The sequence below is a fragment of the Anas platyrhynchos genome, chromosome 4 (genome assembly GCF_047663525.1).
Source record: "Anas platyrhynchos isolate ZD024472 breed Pekin duck chromosome 4, IASCAAS_PekinDuck_T2T, whole genome shotgun sequence".
Taxonomy (NCBI): Eukaryota; Metazoa; Chordata; class Aves; order Anseriformes; family Anatidae; genus Anas; species Anas platyrhynchos.
In genome coordinates this window covers 77,843,942-77,856,445 of record NC_092590.1, presented here as the reverse complement: position 1 = coordinate 77,856,445, position 12,504 = coordinate 77,843,942, and the positions used below count along the sequence as shown (strand labels likewise).

The 12,504-nt window shown below is 42.7% G+C and overlaps 1 protein-coding gene across 13 annotated transcripts in view; it reads left to right on the top strand.

Annotated features, from left to right (window-relative positions):
* Window positions 1-8,654, top strand: part of ALMS1 (ALMS1 centrosome and basal body associated protein) — a 66,727-nt gene extending 58,073 nt beyond the window's left edge. For 7 of the 13 annotated variants that reach the window (XM_072037918.1, XM_072037917.1, XM_072037912.1 and 4 more), the window contains exons 18-19: window positions 2,454-2,553; window positions 4,879-6,576. In XM_072037918.1, the coding sequence (XP_071894019.1) occupies window positions 2,454-2,553; window positions 4,879-4,962 (184 nt within the window). In that variant the 3' untranslated portion in view covers window positions 4,963-6,576. The other 6 variants (XM_072037916.1, XM_072037914.1, XM_072037915.1 and 3 more) reach the window with 2 other exon arrangements.
* The last annotated feature ends 3,850 nt before the right edge of the window (window positions 8,655-12,504 follow it).

Here is a 12,504-nt window from a genome sequence, read left to right as displayed (position 1 = left end):
AGGACCAGCCAGTATGCATGAGAGTAGCTCTAGAGCATCTGGAGACCTCTGCAGGCTGGAAAGGGCCAAGATCAACAACAAGAAGCATCAAATGTCTCCTGGGGACACAGCAACCCCTTTAACTCTAACTGTGTTACAGTTAAAGAGAGAGACTAGAAAATGAGTATCTCACAAGAGGGTTGTGAAATGCTGGACCTGGGGCCAACAGAGATGGTACAATCTCCATCACTGGAAACAGTCAGAAGTTGGCAGGATGAGGCAGGAGCAACTTGATCTAGCCTTGAAATTAGTCCTGCCTTGAGGAAAAGGTGGACTAGGTGACCTCCAGAGGTCCTTTCCAGCCTAAATCACGTAGTGAATCTGCAAACTATCCACTGGAATGCATAATATATAAAATAACCCCTGTGATATATATGTTAGGAGACAAAAAAAAAAAAAAGTGTGTTATTTCAGTAGCCTTTGGCATTTAACAGTATTTTTAGGGCATTAGTTAAAAGGTGACAGAAGTGGTAAATATGCCAGCTCCCCCAGGAATGTACCTTCATGTTTTAGTGGAAACGGATTTGGATTCAGGTCACTTGGACTGTGTAATCAGCATATCTGAACTCACGTATTTTTCAGAAACTCTGATTTCATAACACCGAAGTCAGCAGGATTTCTATGGAGACTGATTCAGGCAGTCGCACTCGGTGACATTTTTTTGTTCTTACTGCTGTCATACTCCAGCTCTCAGTTGGATCTGAGAAGTAATTTATTCTGTACCATTCTTCTGAAATCCACACCTATAATGAGTACAGAAGCTCTTGCTTTTTCTCTGCAAGGGTATAAATGGAATTTCTCAGGGTAAATTAGCTAGAGCTAATGAAAACCATTTTCAGGGAGTTTACCTACAATTCTGATTTGTCCGTTTCCTGCTCTAAATATCTTTGTGGTGGGGTGAATGGGTGTGTGGTAAACCTTGATCTTTCATTGAGGGGAGCCCTAGAATGGTGAAGCCATTAGCGAGTGGTGAGTTGGTAGTAAAACAAAACCCCAAACCCCCCGCTCCAGTAGCACTTCTATAGACCTAGCACCCTCTGCTGCCTATCAGCAAAGCATCAGAGATGGAAAATAAGCATCCAAATATGGTTTACTTCCTCTTTTCTGTAGCAGCATTGTGGGTAGTGACAGTTTTAGAAAGATGGCCTTAAGAGCAGCTGCAGACAGAGTAGGAGAATAGAAATGCATGCAAAGAGGTAGGTCCTGGAAACAATTCCTTTATTTTCTTTATTATTTTTTGAATCTAATAGCAGTTGTCTTTATAGATGCAACATTAAGTGGCCTGTTTAGGAATTTCCTGGTGTTGGATTTGTATTTCCTTGCCTTCAGAGGACACAAGCTCAGCAGTTCAGCTGTGATGGATTGGTACCCACACTGGTGTAACACTTGTACAAACGAGTGCGGCTCTCCCTAGCTGATACTGGGGAATTAGGACATAAAAGTCAGTTCCAATCAAAATTTTGCATGATTCCTTGCTTTGTTGATTCTGCCTGCTTAGTTATCTTTCACTTTCATTTTAGTTTGTTTCCCTGCCAACTTCTAGTCCTTCTGTCCTTTGAAACATGGAAGTAACACCTGAGTCTTGCTGACTAAATAGCAAGTCAATGCAAGTTGACTTGTTCACCTCCATCCCTTCTTTCACTGTTTTGAAGAATTACTTATTTTCCTGCTGGAATTAGGACCAAGACAACTGTGAAAGACGCCCCTCCTCCCTCCTGGCTGGTGGGCTGCATTGATTTGCAGTGTTCAGAATGGAATGGGTTGAAGCACTTGCAGATAATAGGAGTTGAAGGCATAGATGCGTTTAAAATATTCAAAGGGAACAGTAATTATGGAAAGTTGTTATCATATTGACGTAAGAATGAAGCAGTCTCTTAAAAAGTGTACCCTTGCAGTATTATAACTCTTTTTTTTTTCTTCCTTCCCTCCTCCTATTGCTGATTATCAAGTCAGTACGTTAAGGAAGGAGTTATAGTATCTGTCTTGCCTTAAATATAATGGGACTGGAATTTTGAACAGGGTTCATTTTCACGTCCCATAGACTGTAATCTTTTTGAAGCTGCATGGTTCCTGGCAACCACTGTCATGAAATGAGTAAAGCCCTATGATCTTAAAGGAAGGTATGGGGGAGGCAGTGTCAGCAGTGCTCTGCCACCTTAGCAATTAGGTCCCTTCTTTAGGTGGCACCATATAAACCAGACTAGAACAGCGCAGTGATGCTGGGGTGAGCATCAGGCACCTTCATTTTTATTTCAGAGCTTATTTTCCACGTGTGACACTAGTAAACCCCCAAATACAATTGTGACAGGCCGGTAGCCTTTAACAGAATGTAAAGATAAAAAGGAGAATGTTTTTATTTCGATAAATTCCTTCCTGCCAAGTCACTATTTTTGACTTTTTGTATTTACACTAAGGATCTACGAGCAGCTGCCAGAGGTGCAGAAGAAGCGAGAGGAAGAGAAGCGAAAATTGGAATACAACTCGTACCGCCTGAAAGCACAGCTTTACAAGATGGTAGGTGTTCTGGTCAAGTGTTTATTTTGGAACCTGTTAGAATTTTTTTTTCCTTGACGTCACAAGCTTTATAGTAATACTGAGTGCTAATTCTGTGGTGTTATTTTGCAGATTCTAGGTGATTAGGATAATCAGGGTCAGAGAAGTCAAGCTTTTAAAAATGTGAAACAAAAAAACAAAACAAACAAAAAAAACCCAAACAAACAAAAAAACCCACCAAACATCTAACCTGGAAATCTTCCAGTACCTACGTACTGTGTAGGGGAGGAAAAAAAAAAACGCAAGGAAGCATAGTCCCATGTAAGCAGCACACAAAAAAGGCCACGTGCAGAGTCTTGAGGGCAGACCAAGGTGGGCTGTGGAGCATATCCAAAGGAGATACTCCATAAATAAGCTCCTGGAATTGAAGGCTGCTGTTGCAGCTCTTGTGCACCCTTGCTGTAGATGACTTTAGCATACAGTATTCACAGATAGCTTTGTAGCTGTGTTTAAAAAAGCCTGGAGCTGTTGTTCCTAACTTTTCTCCAGTGGACAAGTGGCAGTCCTGCTGGTAATTAAATTTGAGGGCAGTGGATTTCACAATTAAATGTCTGTTCAGCTGATAGTATGGTCTTAGTGCTCTGGCACTGATCAGCCTAGGATCTGCTCTGTCTGGCGAGCTGTGGAATAAACTGGTATCTCCAAGTGTGGGTGTGCCTAGCATTGAACCTCAAACACTGACCAGCAGTTCATGAACAGTTCCTGTGCTGTGGTCTCACCGTACAACCAGCAACAGGTCACTGGTGAGGTGAGGACTCCAGGATTTTGGTGAGGAGGAGAAGGAATCTGCGGGGACGGTTTGGCTGGGTTACTCTAGGGCTCTGCTGAATCCTGCCTCATTCTGCCATGAAGTGGAGAGATCCCTGCAGGGAGCTGCTTCTGTCCTAGCCAGCAATTGCTGCTAGAACTCTTCCTCCCTGGCTGTCCAAGTTTTTTAACAAGTGTTTTATGTGTTGGTTAAGCTCAGGTTTTATTAACGAAAGACTGAAGAGTGTGCAAGAGACTCCTAGGTTAATCACAATGAGTAACAAGGAGAAGTCTTCTGTCCCTTTCTCCTCCTATATGCGCACATCTTGTCTTGTATTTCTGTGTAGCAAAGCTTATCAATTTATATACAGCGAGTGATGTGATAAAACAGAGGAGGCTAATCAGTCCCTTCTGCGAAGCACATCTCTCAGGCTGACCAGTGTATCCCTTTTTGAGCTGTTTCAGCCACCCAAACGTTTTTTTGTTAAGACAATGAAAGCTAAAAGATGGGAAACAACAGTCTGCTACAAACAGTGAGGTTTTAACCTGACTCACCTGCTTGCTTCCTAACCCATATACCAATAAATGCAGCCTTCTGCAGAACTCAGGAAGCAGAAGAACCTTCCTAATCTGGTTTTGTGTGCTTATGACTAGAATTACTTCAATTTGCTGTCATGATTTTACACTGTATATTCACAACATATTTTTGCACTAGTCTGAGAACCTCGGATGCCAGTACAGTAAGGTCTCAGAGTTGATGATTGTTGGCAGTAACTCACTTGAAGCAGTGTAATCAGCTGGAAGAAGAGGGAATCATATTGAAAGTTTTGTGTACAAGTGTTGTTTTGATTGCAAGAGGATGGTGATTCATTGCAGTAAATACTGTAATCCTTTGTCTTCCTTGATGATGCAGAATAGCTGTAGTGAGTAGCTGTAAATACAGTGAATAAGTTTGTTTAGAATTTTGGTAATGTGCTGCTGAGAGCATCAGTTTCTAAAGCAGATCCGATTGTGTGTCGGGGGAAAAAAAAAAAGAACTACAGATTTTGTGGAATGGCTCCAAAGATGACACAGAATATTAGGAGGAGAAAACTGTTTTGTTATGCTGGGACGAAAGCTAGACTATAAAACATACGTAATCACGTAATCTAGGGTTTTATCATTTAAATGATCTGTCACAGAATCCAAACTGGCCTGAGCATCTCTTGCAGTGACAAGTTTGTGAACTGCTGATGATGCAGATCAGTGCTCTAGAATAAACGTGGCTTTTATGTTAATTACAGTTTTCTGGAGGATATCTGTTGCCCCATGCGAGGTTTGTATAAGGCCTTGTTCTATCCAAAATCGTTTGGCATGCATCTAGAGACAAAGCTTGGGAAAGGAGAGTGGTTAGACAATCAAGTGCCCTACTCGAGGCTGTGTTTGGGTCAGTGGTAGAGCTGGGCATGGTGCCTCTATTCTCCGACTCCAGGTCAGTGTTTATGGCATGACTTGTCCCTAATGAATCTTCACTGCCCTTCTCTGTTTGGATTTTGACAGGCTAGCACTGGACGTCTTGGTGGGGAAGGATGTACTCGTGCCACAGTTCAGGGTGCAGCTCAGTCGGTTACCACCAAATGTTAATAGCTGGCAGAGGAGCAGTAATGAAAAAACAGCTGGGAAGGAAGGGGACGTCTTACCTTCTCTAGTTTTTGCTCAGTAAATGAGAATTTGAGCATTCTCCAACCACCTGTGGATTTATTATTCATTATTATCAGAACAAAGAGTACTTACACCCTAAGTTTATTACGTATCAGCCACGGTGTAATATGGCTCTGGGACTCTTCCTGGACATGTAAGAAGCAAAACTTAAGTGTGCCCCTCACTGATTGCAGTGCAGATGGCTCTGAGGATGTGGTTAGCTGCCAGTACCCACGTGCAGGCTGTTTCTGCCATGCATTGAGGGCTCACAGGTTAAGGATGTTTAATGTCTGGGAAGGGAAGCAGTGAATTAAATGTGCACACACACTCATCCTTACGTACGTGACCATGGACAAGTGTTTGGCAGTATCACTTGTGAATGAAACCCTCACAGCAGCACTTAGAGGTATGTTGGGTATAAGTGCATGTTGATATAATTTGTGTCAGCGCTTCAGAAGGAAAAATGCACCCCAGCTTCTTAAAAATGCATCCCAAGGAGACAACACAGCTGTGTGTTTGCAGTGTGAACAGTTGTGCGGAGCACACTGCTCCCTGGAGGCAGCATCTCTCTTCTCATCATCTGTAGGGAGCAGATGATGATGATGATGAACTTAAATTAGTGCACAGGTTACAGGGTGGGGTGAAACGGAGTTTATGGGGCTCAAAACAGGGTCCCAAATTAACAAATATATCTGACCAAAATCCACTTTTGTAAAGTACAAATATTCATACAGGACAGCTGAGAAGCAAGGGCTGGCAGTGCTTGTTCTGAGTTGTTCCTATGCTGCTGTAGCAGTGTGGTGAGAAGGAAAGAGAACAAAATAAGTTTTGTTACTAAATTAGGAGGGGATCCTCATATAACTGCAAACATCAACATTCATGTGCTAGAAAGCAGCTGAGAGGGCTGTGCAGTCTGCCTGAACTTTTGGAATTGTTAAATTCTTAACTTTGCTGTCTGAAAAGTTATTTTTATCACAGCATATGCATGGGTCTGGGCTGATGTTCTGTCCCTTCTCTATTTTTACTTTCAAATAGAGCATAAAATTACACCAGTTAGATAAGGGAATGGTGCAAGCCCTTTAATTCTGAAAACTACAGTTGAGACAGACTTCTGATCTGATGGCAGCATAAATCATAAGGAACTTTTCCAACCCTAGTCACGTCAAATTGAATTTATTTATTTTTGAATTTAGCTGATAGGAATTTATTCTGTAACTGATGCTCTTCTGTTAGATGCAATTAGTGTTATTTTTGTAAATATGAAGCAGGAGAGAAACCTTCATAAAGGAGATAGCAAAGTTATCAAGCTACATACTTCCCTCTAGCTTTTTTATTTTTTTTTTAAGTATTAGCATTCAGGAATACTGAAGTTTTTTGTGCGTTTATGACATTTTTTTAGAGCCTATGCAGGACAGGGACCACAAGGTGTCGCTACCTCAAAGGAAACAGCTCTCATTTCTAGAGGTGTAAAAATGAACTGCACTTTGCTGCTGCTTTACAAGATTCTCTACTGTTTGTTTTTCATCCCCTTGGCTACGTTTTCTCTTGACAGCCTCATGGTTTTCTTCTTAGCCTGTTTCATAGCCACTTCCAGGAAGTAGAGCAAAGAGGGGAGATAGCATCTCATCGCTCACTGGGCTTGCTTATTAAATTGCAAGCTGGTCTGTGCCATGAAAGGTGTGCTCAGAGGCTGTGTGGGGATGGCTTTCGAGTCCTGAGGCTTCATGAAGTTCCTGGGACCATTCCACACTCAGATTCGTGCCAGCAGCTTCGCATTTTGTATGTATAAATATACCTCTGTGTAATGTAAAAGGTCACATCAGGGGATGCCTCTATCATTCCCTATTTGTAAGACATCTCAAGCTCTTCATCTCACGCTGCTGTAAAGCCTCACAAATGTTTGCCATGCCTCACAACACCAGCAGCGTGCTGGCTGAGCTAGCAGAGCGATGTTTCAGTACCTGAATTGCCCCTTGTAAGAGCGGGTCTTGCTAGAAGGTGCTTGGAGAAGAGCAGTGTAAGGGAGCCAGCACCAGTACTGCTCCTCTGAGGTGCTTTAACCATCTTGTGTGATGTCCAAGGGGCTTTGAGGCATCTTTGATATACTTAGTGATGGCTTTTTCCTTCGTGAACTTGCCTACTTGTGTTTTTTTCTTAGGTCTGTCACTAACACCACCTTTCCACCTACTTCAGGCTTTCTCAGAATCACGTAGATGTTCACTTGCTCATTGCTTCCTCTTCAGATACGGCTCATCCCTCCCACCATGGTGAAAAGTCTTAATTTCTTCAGCATTTTATTGTAGAAAAGGCAATTTCTGTGTCTTCCACTATCCTTTTCACCCTTCCCTGTAATTCTCCTACTTCTCCTTCCTTCTGTGTCCTTTCAGTGAGCTCAGGGAACGAGAGGCTCGCGTGAAGCCCAGAGCTTTGCCTTCAAAACCTGAAAAGAGACTGTGGAAACTATCAGCTAACGTCAAGATGTGCTCTGACTCTTCATTCTTGTTTCCAACAATTTCCACAGCAGCCAGCACAGGGATGTCCTGCTGGTTTTTGTACTGATGAGTGTGAAGCAGCGAGGCTGCTGTAGCTGTCCTAAAACCTGTGAACAGTCATTTCTTACAGTCACCTATATAAGCTGTGCTCATGCTGGGTGTTTTTAATTTTTAGAGGAATAATACTGGTCTCTACTTCCTTTATTTTTATCTTTCAGAAAATCACCAACCGTGTCTTAGGGAGGAAGGTGCCTTGGAACTGATAAGGATCTCCTCTTCAAATGAAAGCGCGTTGTGCCTAGTAAACTCTGCATCTTCCTCTGTAAAGGAGATTGTGAAGTGAAATAGATAATGCAGTAAATATCATGCAATGTATGTTTTGTGGCATTCGGTGGTGTCTTTTTGTACTAATAGAATCTTGCCATATTTTTTAAGATATTAAAGGATCAGTGGTGCAAAGTGAGTGACAGATTTTTAAATAAGTGGCTGTTGCTTGTAGTGCTGTTATGGACTTCCAAAATTGGAAGTCCATAAATTTTGGCAGTACTTGGTCCACAACATATTTATAACTACTTGATTGAAATAGGAGTTTTATATAAATTAAATACTTTTTAACTGAGATTTTTATTATTTTTATAATTTCCTATTTCATTGTAGAAAACCTGTTTGTAATCGTTTTGTACCGGAAAAAAATATTAAATAACATCAGGTGAACTTGTAGCAGCTATTGTAGCAATCATGAAATATATTTTCGCTGTCCTTATGGACAAGATGGAAAGAAACCATGCTGTCATCACCACTGACTACCCACCACAGGACTCTGTTAAGAATTTACAGTGCAACTGTGACAGCTGTTTAAGCTGGACATCATTAGTACCTGAAACTGAAGATGTCATGACTACATTTACTTTTTGATTGGTTTGCTGTCTTTTTGTGTTAACAGGAGAATCTAATCAAAGTATTTTTATTATTATTATTATTATTTTATTTTTTTACTATTTTGAGAGTTTTTAAGGTTTGCCAGGGAGAGTCCCCGTCACTTCGTTAGATGCTTTTATATTCACGGGATGCTTGGTTATGCACTTAATGAGCAACACAGTGACAAAAGATGAAAAATAAAGATTGTGGTTCTGGGTGATAGAAGCCTGAAGTCTGTTTTATTGGCTCACCGCAGAGTAGATCTGGTGTGTACACAGGAAAAGAAACCTGAGGAAACCTAAGTGTGCAAACGGCAGCTTTCTTTTTCATACACCTTTCTTTTTCATACACCTTTAAGTGTTCTCTACTTAAAATCTTTACAGCAATTTAGTTCGAGGAACAACTGGAACAATAAATTCCTGCAGAGGGTGAGGCACAATGGAGACTTTTTGACCAGTCCTGTTCACTAGGAATGTCCCAGAACTTCTTGGTTCACCCCTGTGCTGCGCGGTCACAGTGGTGGCTGTGATCTAGCTCTGCCAGTAATCCCCGGAGTTCACATCAGGATGTAATGAATCAAATCTTATAATGATAGGAAATCGTTTCCTGGAAGGTCAGTAGAACTACACTATATTGCAAAGACATAGACAAAGATTTAGAATAATATTTTTCAAGCTGTGGCATGTGCTAGTGTTGGCACATGCTGTAAAAGCAGCTGTTACATGCATTTATTTGATTTATAAATTTTTATTTTATGAAAGGAAATACTCTGAGAATATATCTGGGTGTGCTCTGCTTATCAGAACAGAATGCAAAAAAAAATCAAAAACATAATCTAATGTGCCAGAAGGCCATGCCTGCCTGGTCTGGTCTCGGAAATCTGAAGTTGAAAACTGCAGATTAAAAATAATACAGCATCATGTGGCTGTGATAGATCAGCTACAGGAATGGCTTATATCCTTACAACTTTCCACTTCTCTAAATTTGCTTTTACCTATTTGCTGCTTCCTCTGCCTTGCGTTTGGAATCGGTTTGGGTGCGGGCTGCTTTGCTTTCAGAGTGCTCTTCTGGGGCTAGAAGGCAGCTTTGTATGTTGCTGAGGCAGAAGATGCTCAAACTTGCCAGTACTGAGGTTTGTCATGCGCTTCCCTGATATACATATGAATAGGGTTTTTTTTCCCCTGCTACAAGAAGTTCAGTTGTGTTAGTCATGGCAAGATGTTGTCTCACTGAAAGCTCATTTAAAGCCACTTGGCCTCTGAAAAATGCTTTTAAACTTTCAGCTGATGAGGAGAAAGGAAAAAAAACACTCCCAAGAAGGCTTAAGGGCTGTACTGATGCTTCAGGATATGCTTGGAAGTCATCCTGCATTCACATAACACAGCTGATGGTATTTTTTTTAATGGCCTTAGCATGCCTGTTCATTGCTCCCTCACAGAAGCTGAGAGGTCAATAATTGAGAACATTGCAAATCAAAGAGGTAGAGGTAAGTCTATTGCAAGCAGTTGGAACACCCATTCTCCGAAGTAGAGAGCTGCACGCTGTAAAACCTTTCAAAACAAAGAGCTGCTGCAATTTTATTTTTTTTTTAACCTTGCTTAAAGGTGTTCAGTAACTGCCAAAATACTCTGAGCAGTCGCTGCTGTTCTCTGAGTCACTGGAGTTGCAGCATGAGAGCTTCAGCAAGAAATAGCTGTAATTCCTCATTTGGTAATGACATCGGAGCATTTTTGTATTGCTCGGGGAGATGTGGTTGCTTCTGTTAAATTTTTTTCTGTCCAGGCATACCTCAGTATATCACGAAGTGTGAGCTGAAAATTGTTCTTGGATGTCTTATGCCGGTCTTGGGCTGCACAAAGAGTTTCTGAACTCTGAAGTTTGTGGCTCTTTCTGAAACACTGCAAAGCAAACGTGCACTTCGCATGCAGTGTGGGGAGGAAAGTGTTTTAGAGGAGCACTCAACGTCTCTTCCTCCCCTTGGGGTAAGCACCTGGCATTCTGGATGACACCAGGAGGAGCTGCACTTTCTCAGAACTTACAAAAACGAGGTCAGCGGCCAGGTTTCCAGGAGCAGTGGCAGTCTCCTGCCTGGTCACATCCTTGAATGGTGTGGTCATCCATCCTTCTCATGACGGATGCTAGCGAAGATGACTCACATCCATTCCACTTTACAATTCCTTGTCCTCGGGTCAGATAAAGCTCACGCTGGGTGAAAAGCATCTCATGTTTACAGTTCTCTGGAAAGAGACTGTTGATGTTTGGAGTCATGGGTTAGAAAATGGGACAACTTTTTTCCAGAAACTCAGGAAATCATGCTCGTCTTGCCCTGATTTCAGAGTGGAGTCATCTCTTCTTAATCCCCTGCCAGACAGAGACTTTTAGGGTAAATTCTGCAAATCTGCACAAGTTTAAAGAGGGTGGAACTGTATTTTTTTGTTGTTGTTGTTTAGGATGCTGGAGGTGCAAGCTTTTGCTCTGAGTTAACCAGAAATGTTCTTTGATCAGCGTTTGCCATGCCCACCCCACACAACGGTTATTGTGTGGGTGCCAGGTATGTGTCTGAGTCTCACCGACAGGCCTGCTGTCACAGCTGCCACCTCAGAGATGGAAGAGAAAGCGGTCTTTTGACCTAAATCCAGAAACCGAAAGCAGCTTTGATCTAGTCCTGTTGTCATTCATTTCTACCTTGCTCATCACCGAGTTAATTTAATGGCTGGCATTTGGCTTTGCACTGCCTGTTGATGCACCCTCAACGAGCTGAACTTGAGGCGGTTGGGGCAAGGAAGCAGTGGAGTGAGGGCTGTAGAAATCAATCAATTTTACGTATAGTTCTATTTATATTTATGTTAAATCCCCTCTTTCTTGATGGGTGCTTTGGAGTCCTTTTTGAAGGGAACCACTTTCGGGTTAGAGGGCTGCCTCATCAGGAGGCTTCAAGGGAACGGGTGAGGAGCTTGAGCTGATGCTCTCAGGGACACGTTTTCTCTCCTCACTGATAAACAGAAGGATTAAATCACCCTTACGATCGGTTCCCATGGCAAAGGAAAGGTGAAGTGTGACTTTTTTGGGAAGTCCTGCACCGAATGTGGTTGCGTTACTGTTTGCCTGTCTGGCCATGGTCAGGTCTGGGGCTTCTTGCTCCTGGAGGGAGGCTCCTGGCTTCCCAGAGGGACTTCTGCTGCCTGAAGTCGGGCGGAAATTCGGTAGTGGTTGTGTCACAGGCTGCAGGACAAGGCAACAGGAGGACCTGGAAGAGGAAGACGCCGAAACGAGGTTTGCCCCGTGCAAGCAGGTAAGCTAACTGCTTCTGCCTGTCTGTTAAAGCGTCTGGCTTTATAATTCACTTTTCCTGAAATGAGATTCTAATTAAGAAGGAATAGTGCTTCCTGGCTGGCTGTACAATACCCCAGATCAAACTCTAATTCAGTAAAGAAGACTTTAATATAATTGCTTCCTTCATGCAGCATTTACTGGCTCACCAGCTGGATGGCTGTGCTTGTGGACAGCCCAGACCCTACCACGAAGTCCTGGGGCGTGCTCATCCCAGGCTTGAGCGAATTCAGCTGAGCTGATGTAAATGGGAAAGACGCGACACTTTCACACAAGCAAAGCTTGAAAGTCAGACTTATATTAATATTTTTCTCCCTACATCAGCAGATAAACTGAATTCTCCGGGCCAAATTAGACCCTGTGGGACGGTGAACGACCTCCGCATGACAAATGAAAGCCCCGTTGATTAATACCCTTCTGGAAGGCACTCAAATTCCACGGTGATGAGGACAGTTTTGAGGGCTCTTGATGGGGAAGAGGGTTTTCTCCTTCCACAGGCTAATTTCATGCGTGTGCCCATCTGCTGCAACCCTGTCGTGGTCTAGCTCCAGCAGAAGCTACTTCAGACTTGATGCAAAAATAAAAGAAGGGAAAGGTTTTGGCTTGTTTGCCAAGCTCTCTGCTGCGTCCTGTGCCCAGGTTCGATTCGATATGTCCCAGACTTTCCTCTGGGAAGTCTCTGAGGCTCTGAGCCCTGCGGGATGGAGCTGGAGGACACAACGTGCCAGGTATGCTCCGTGGCCTC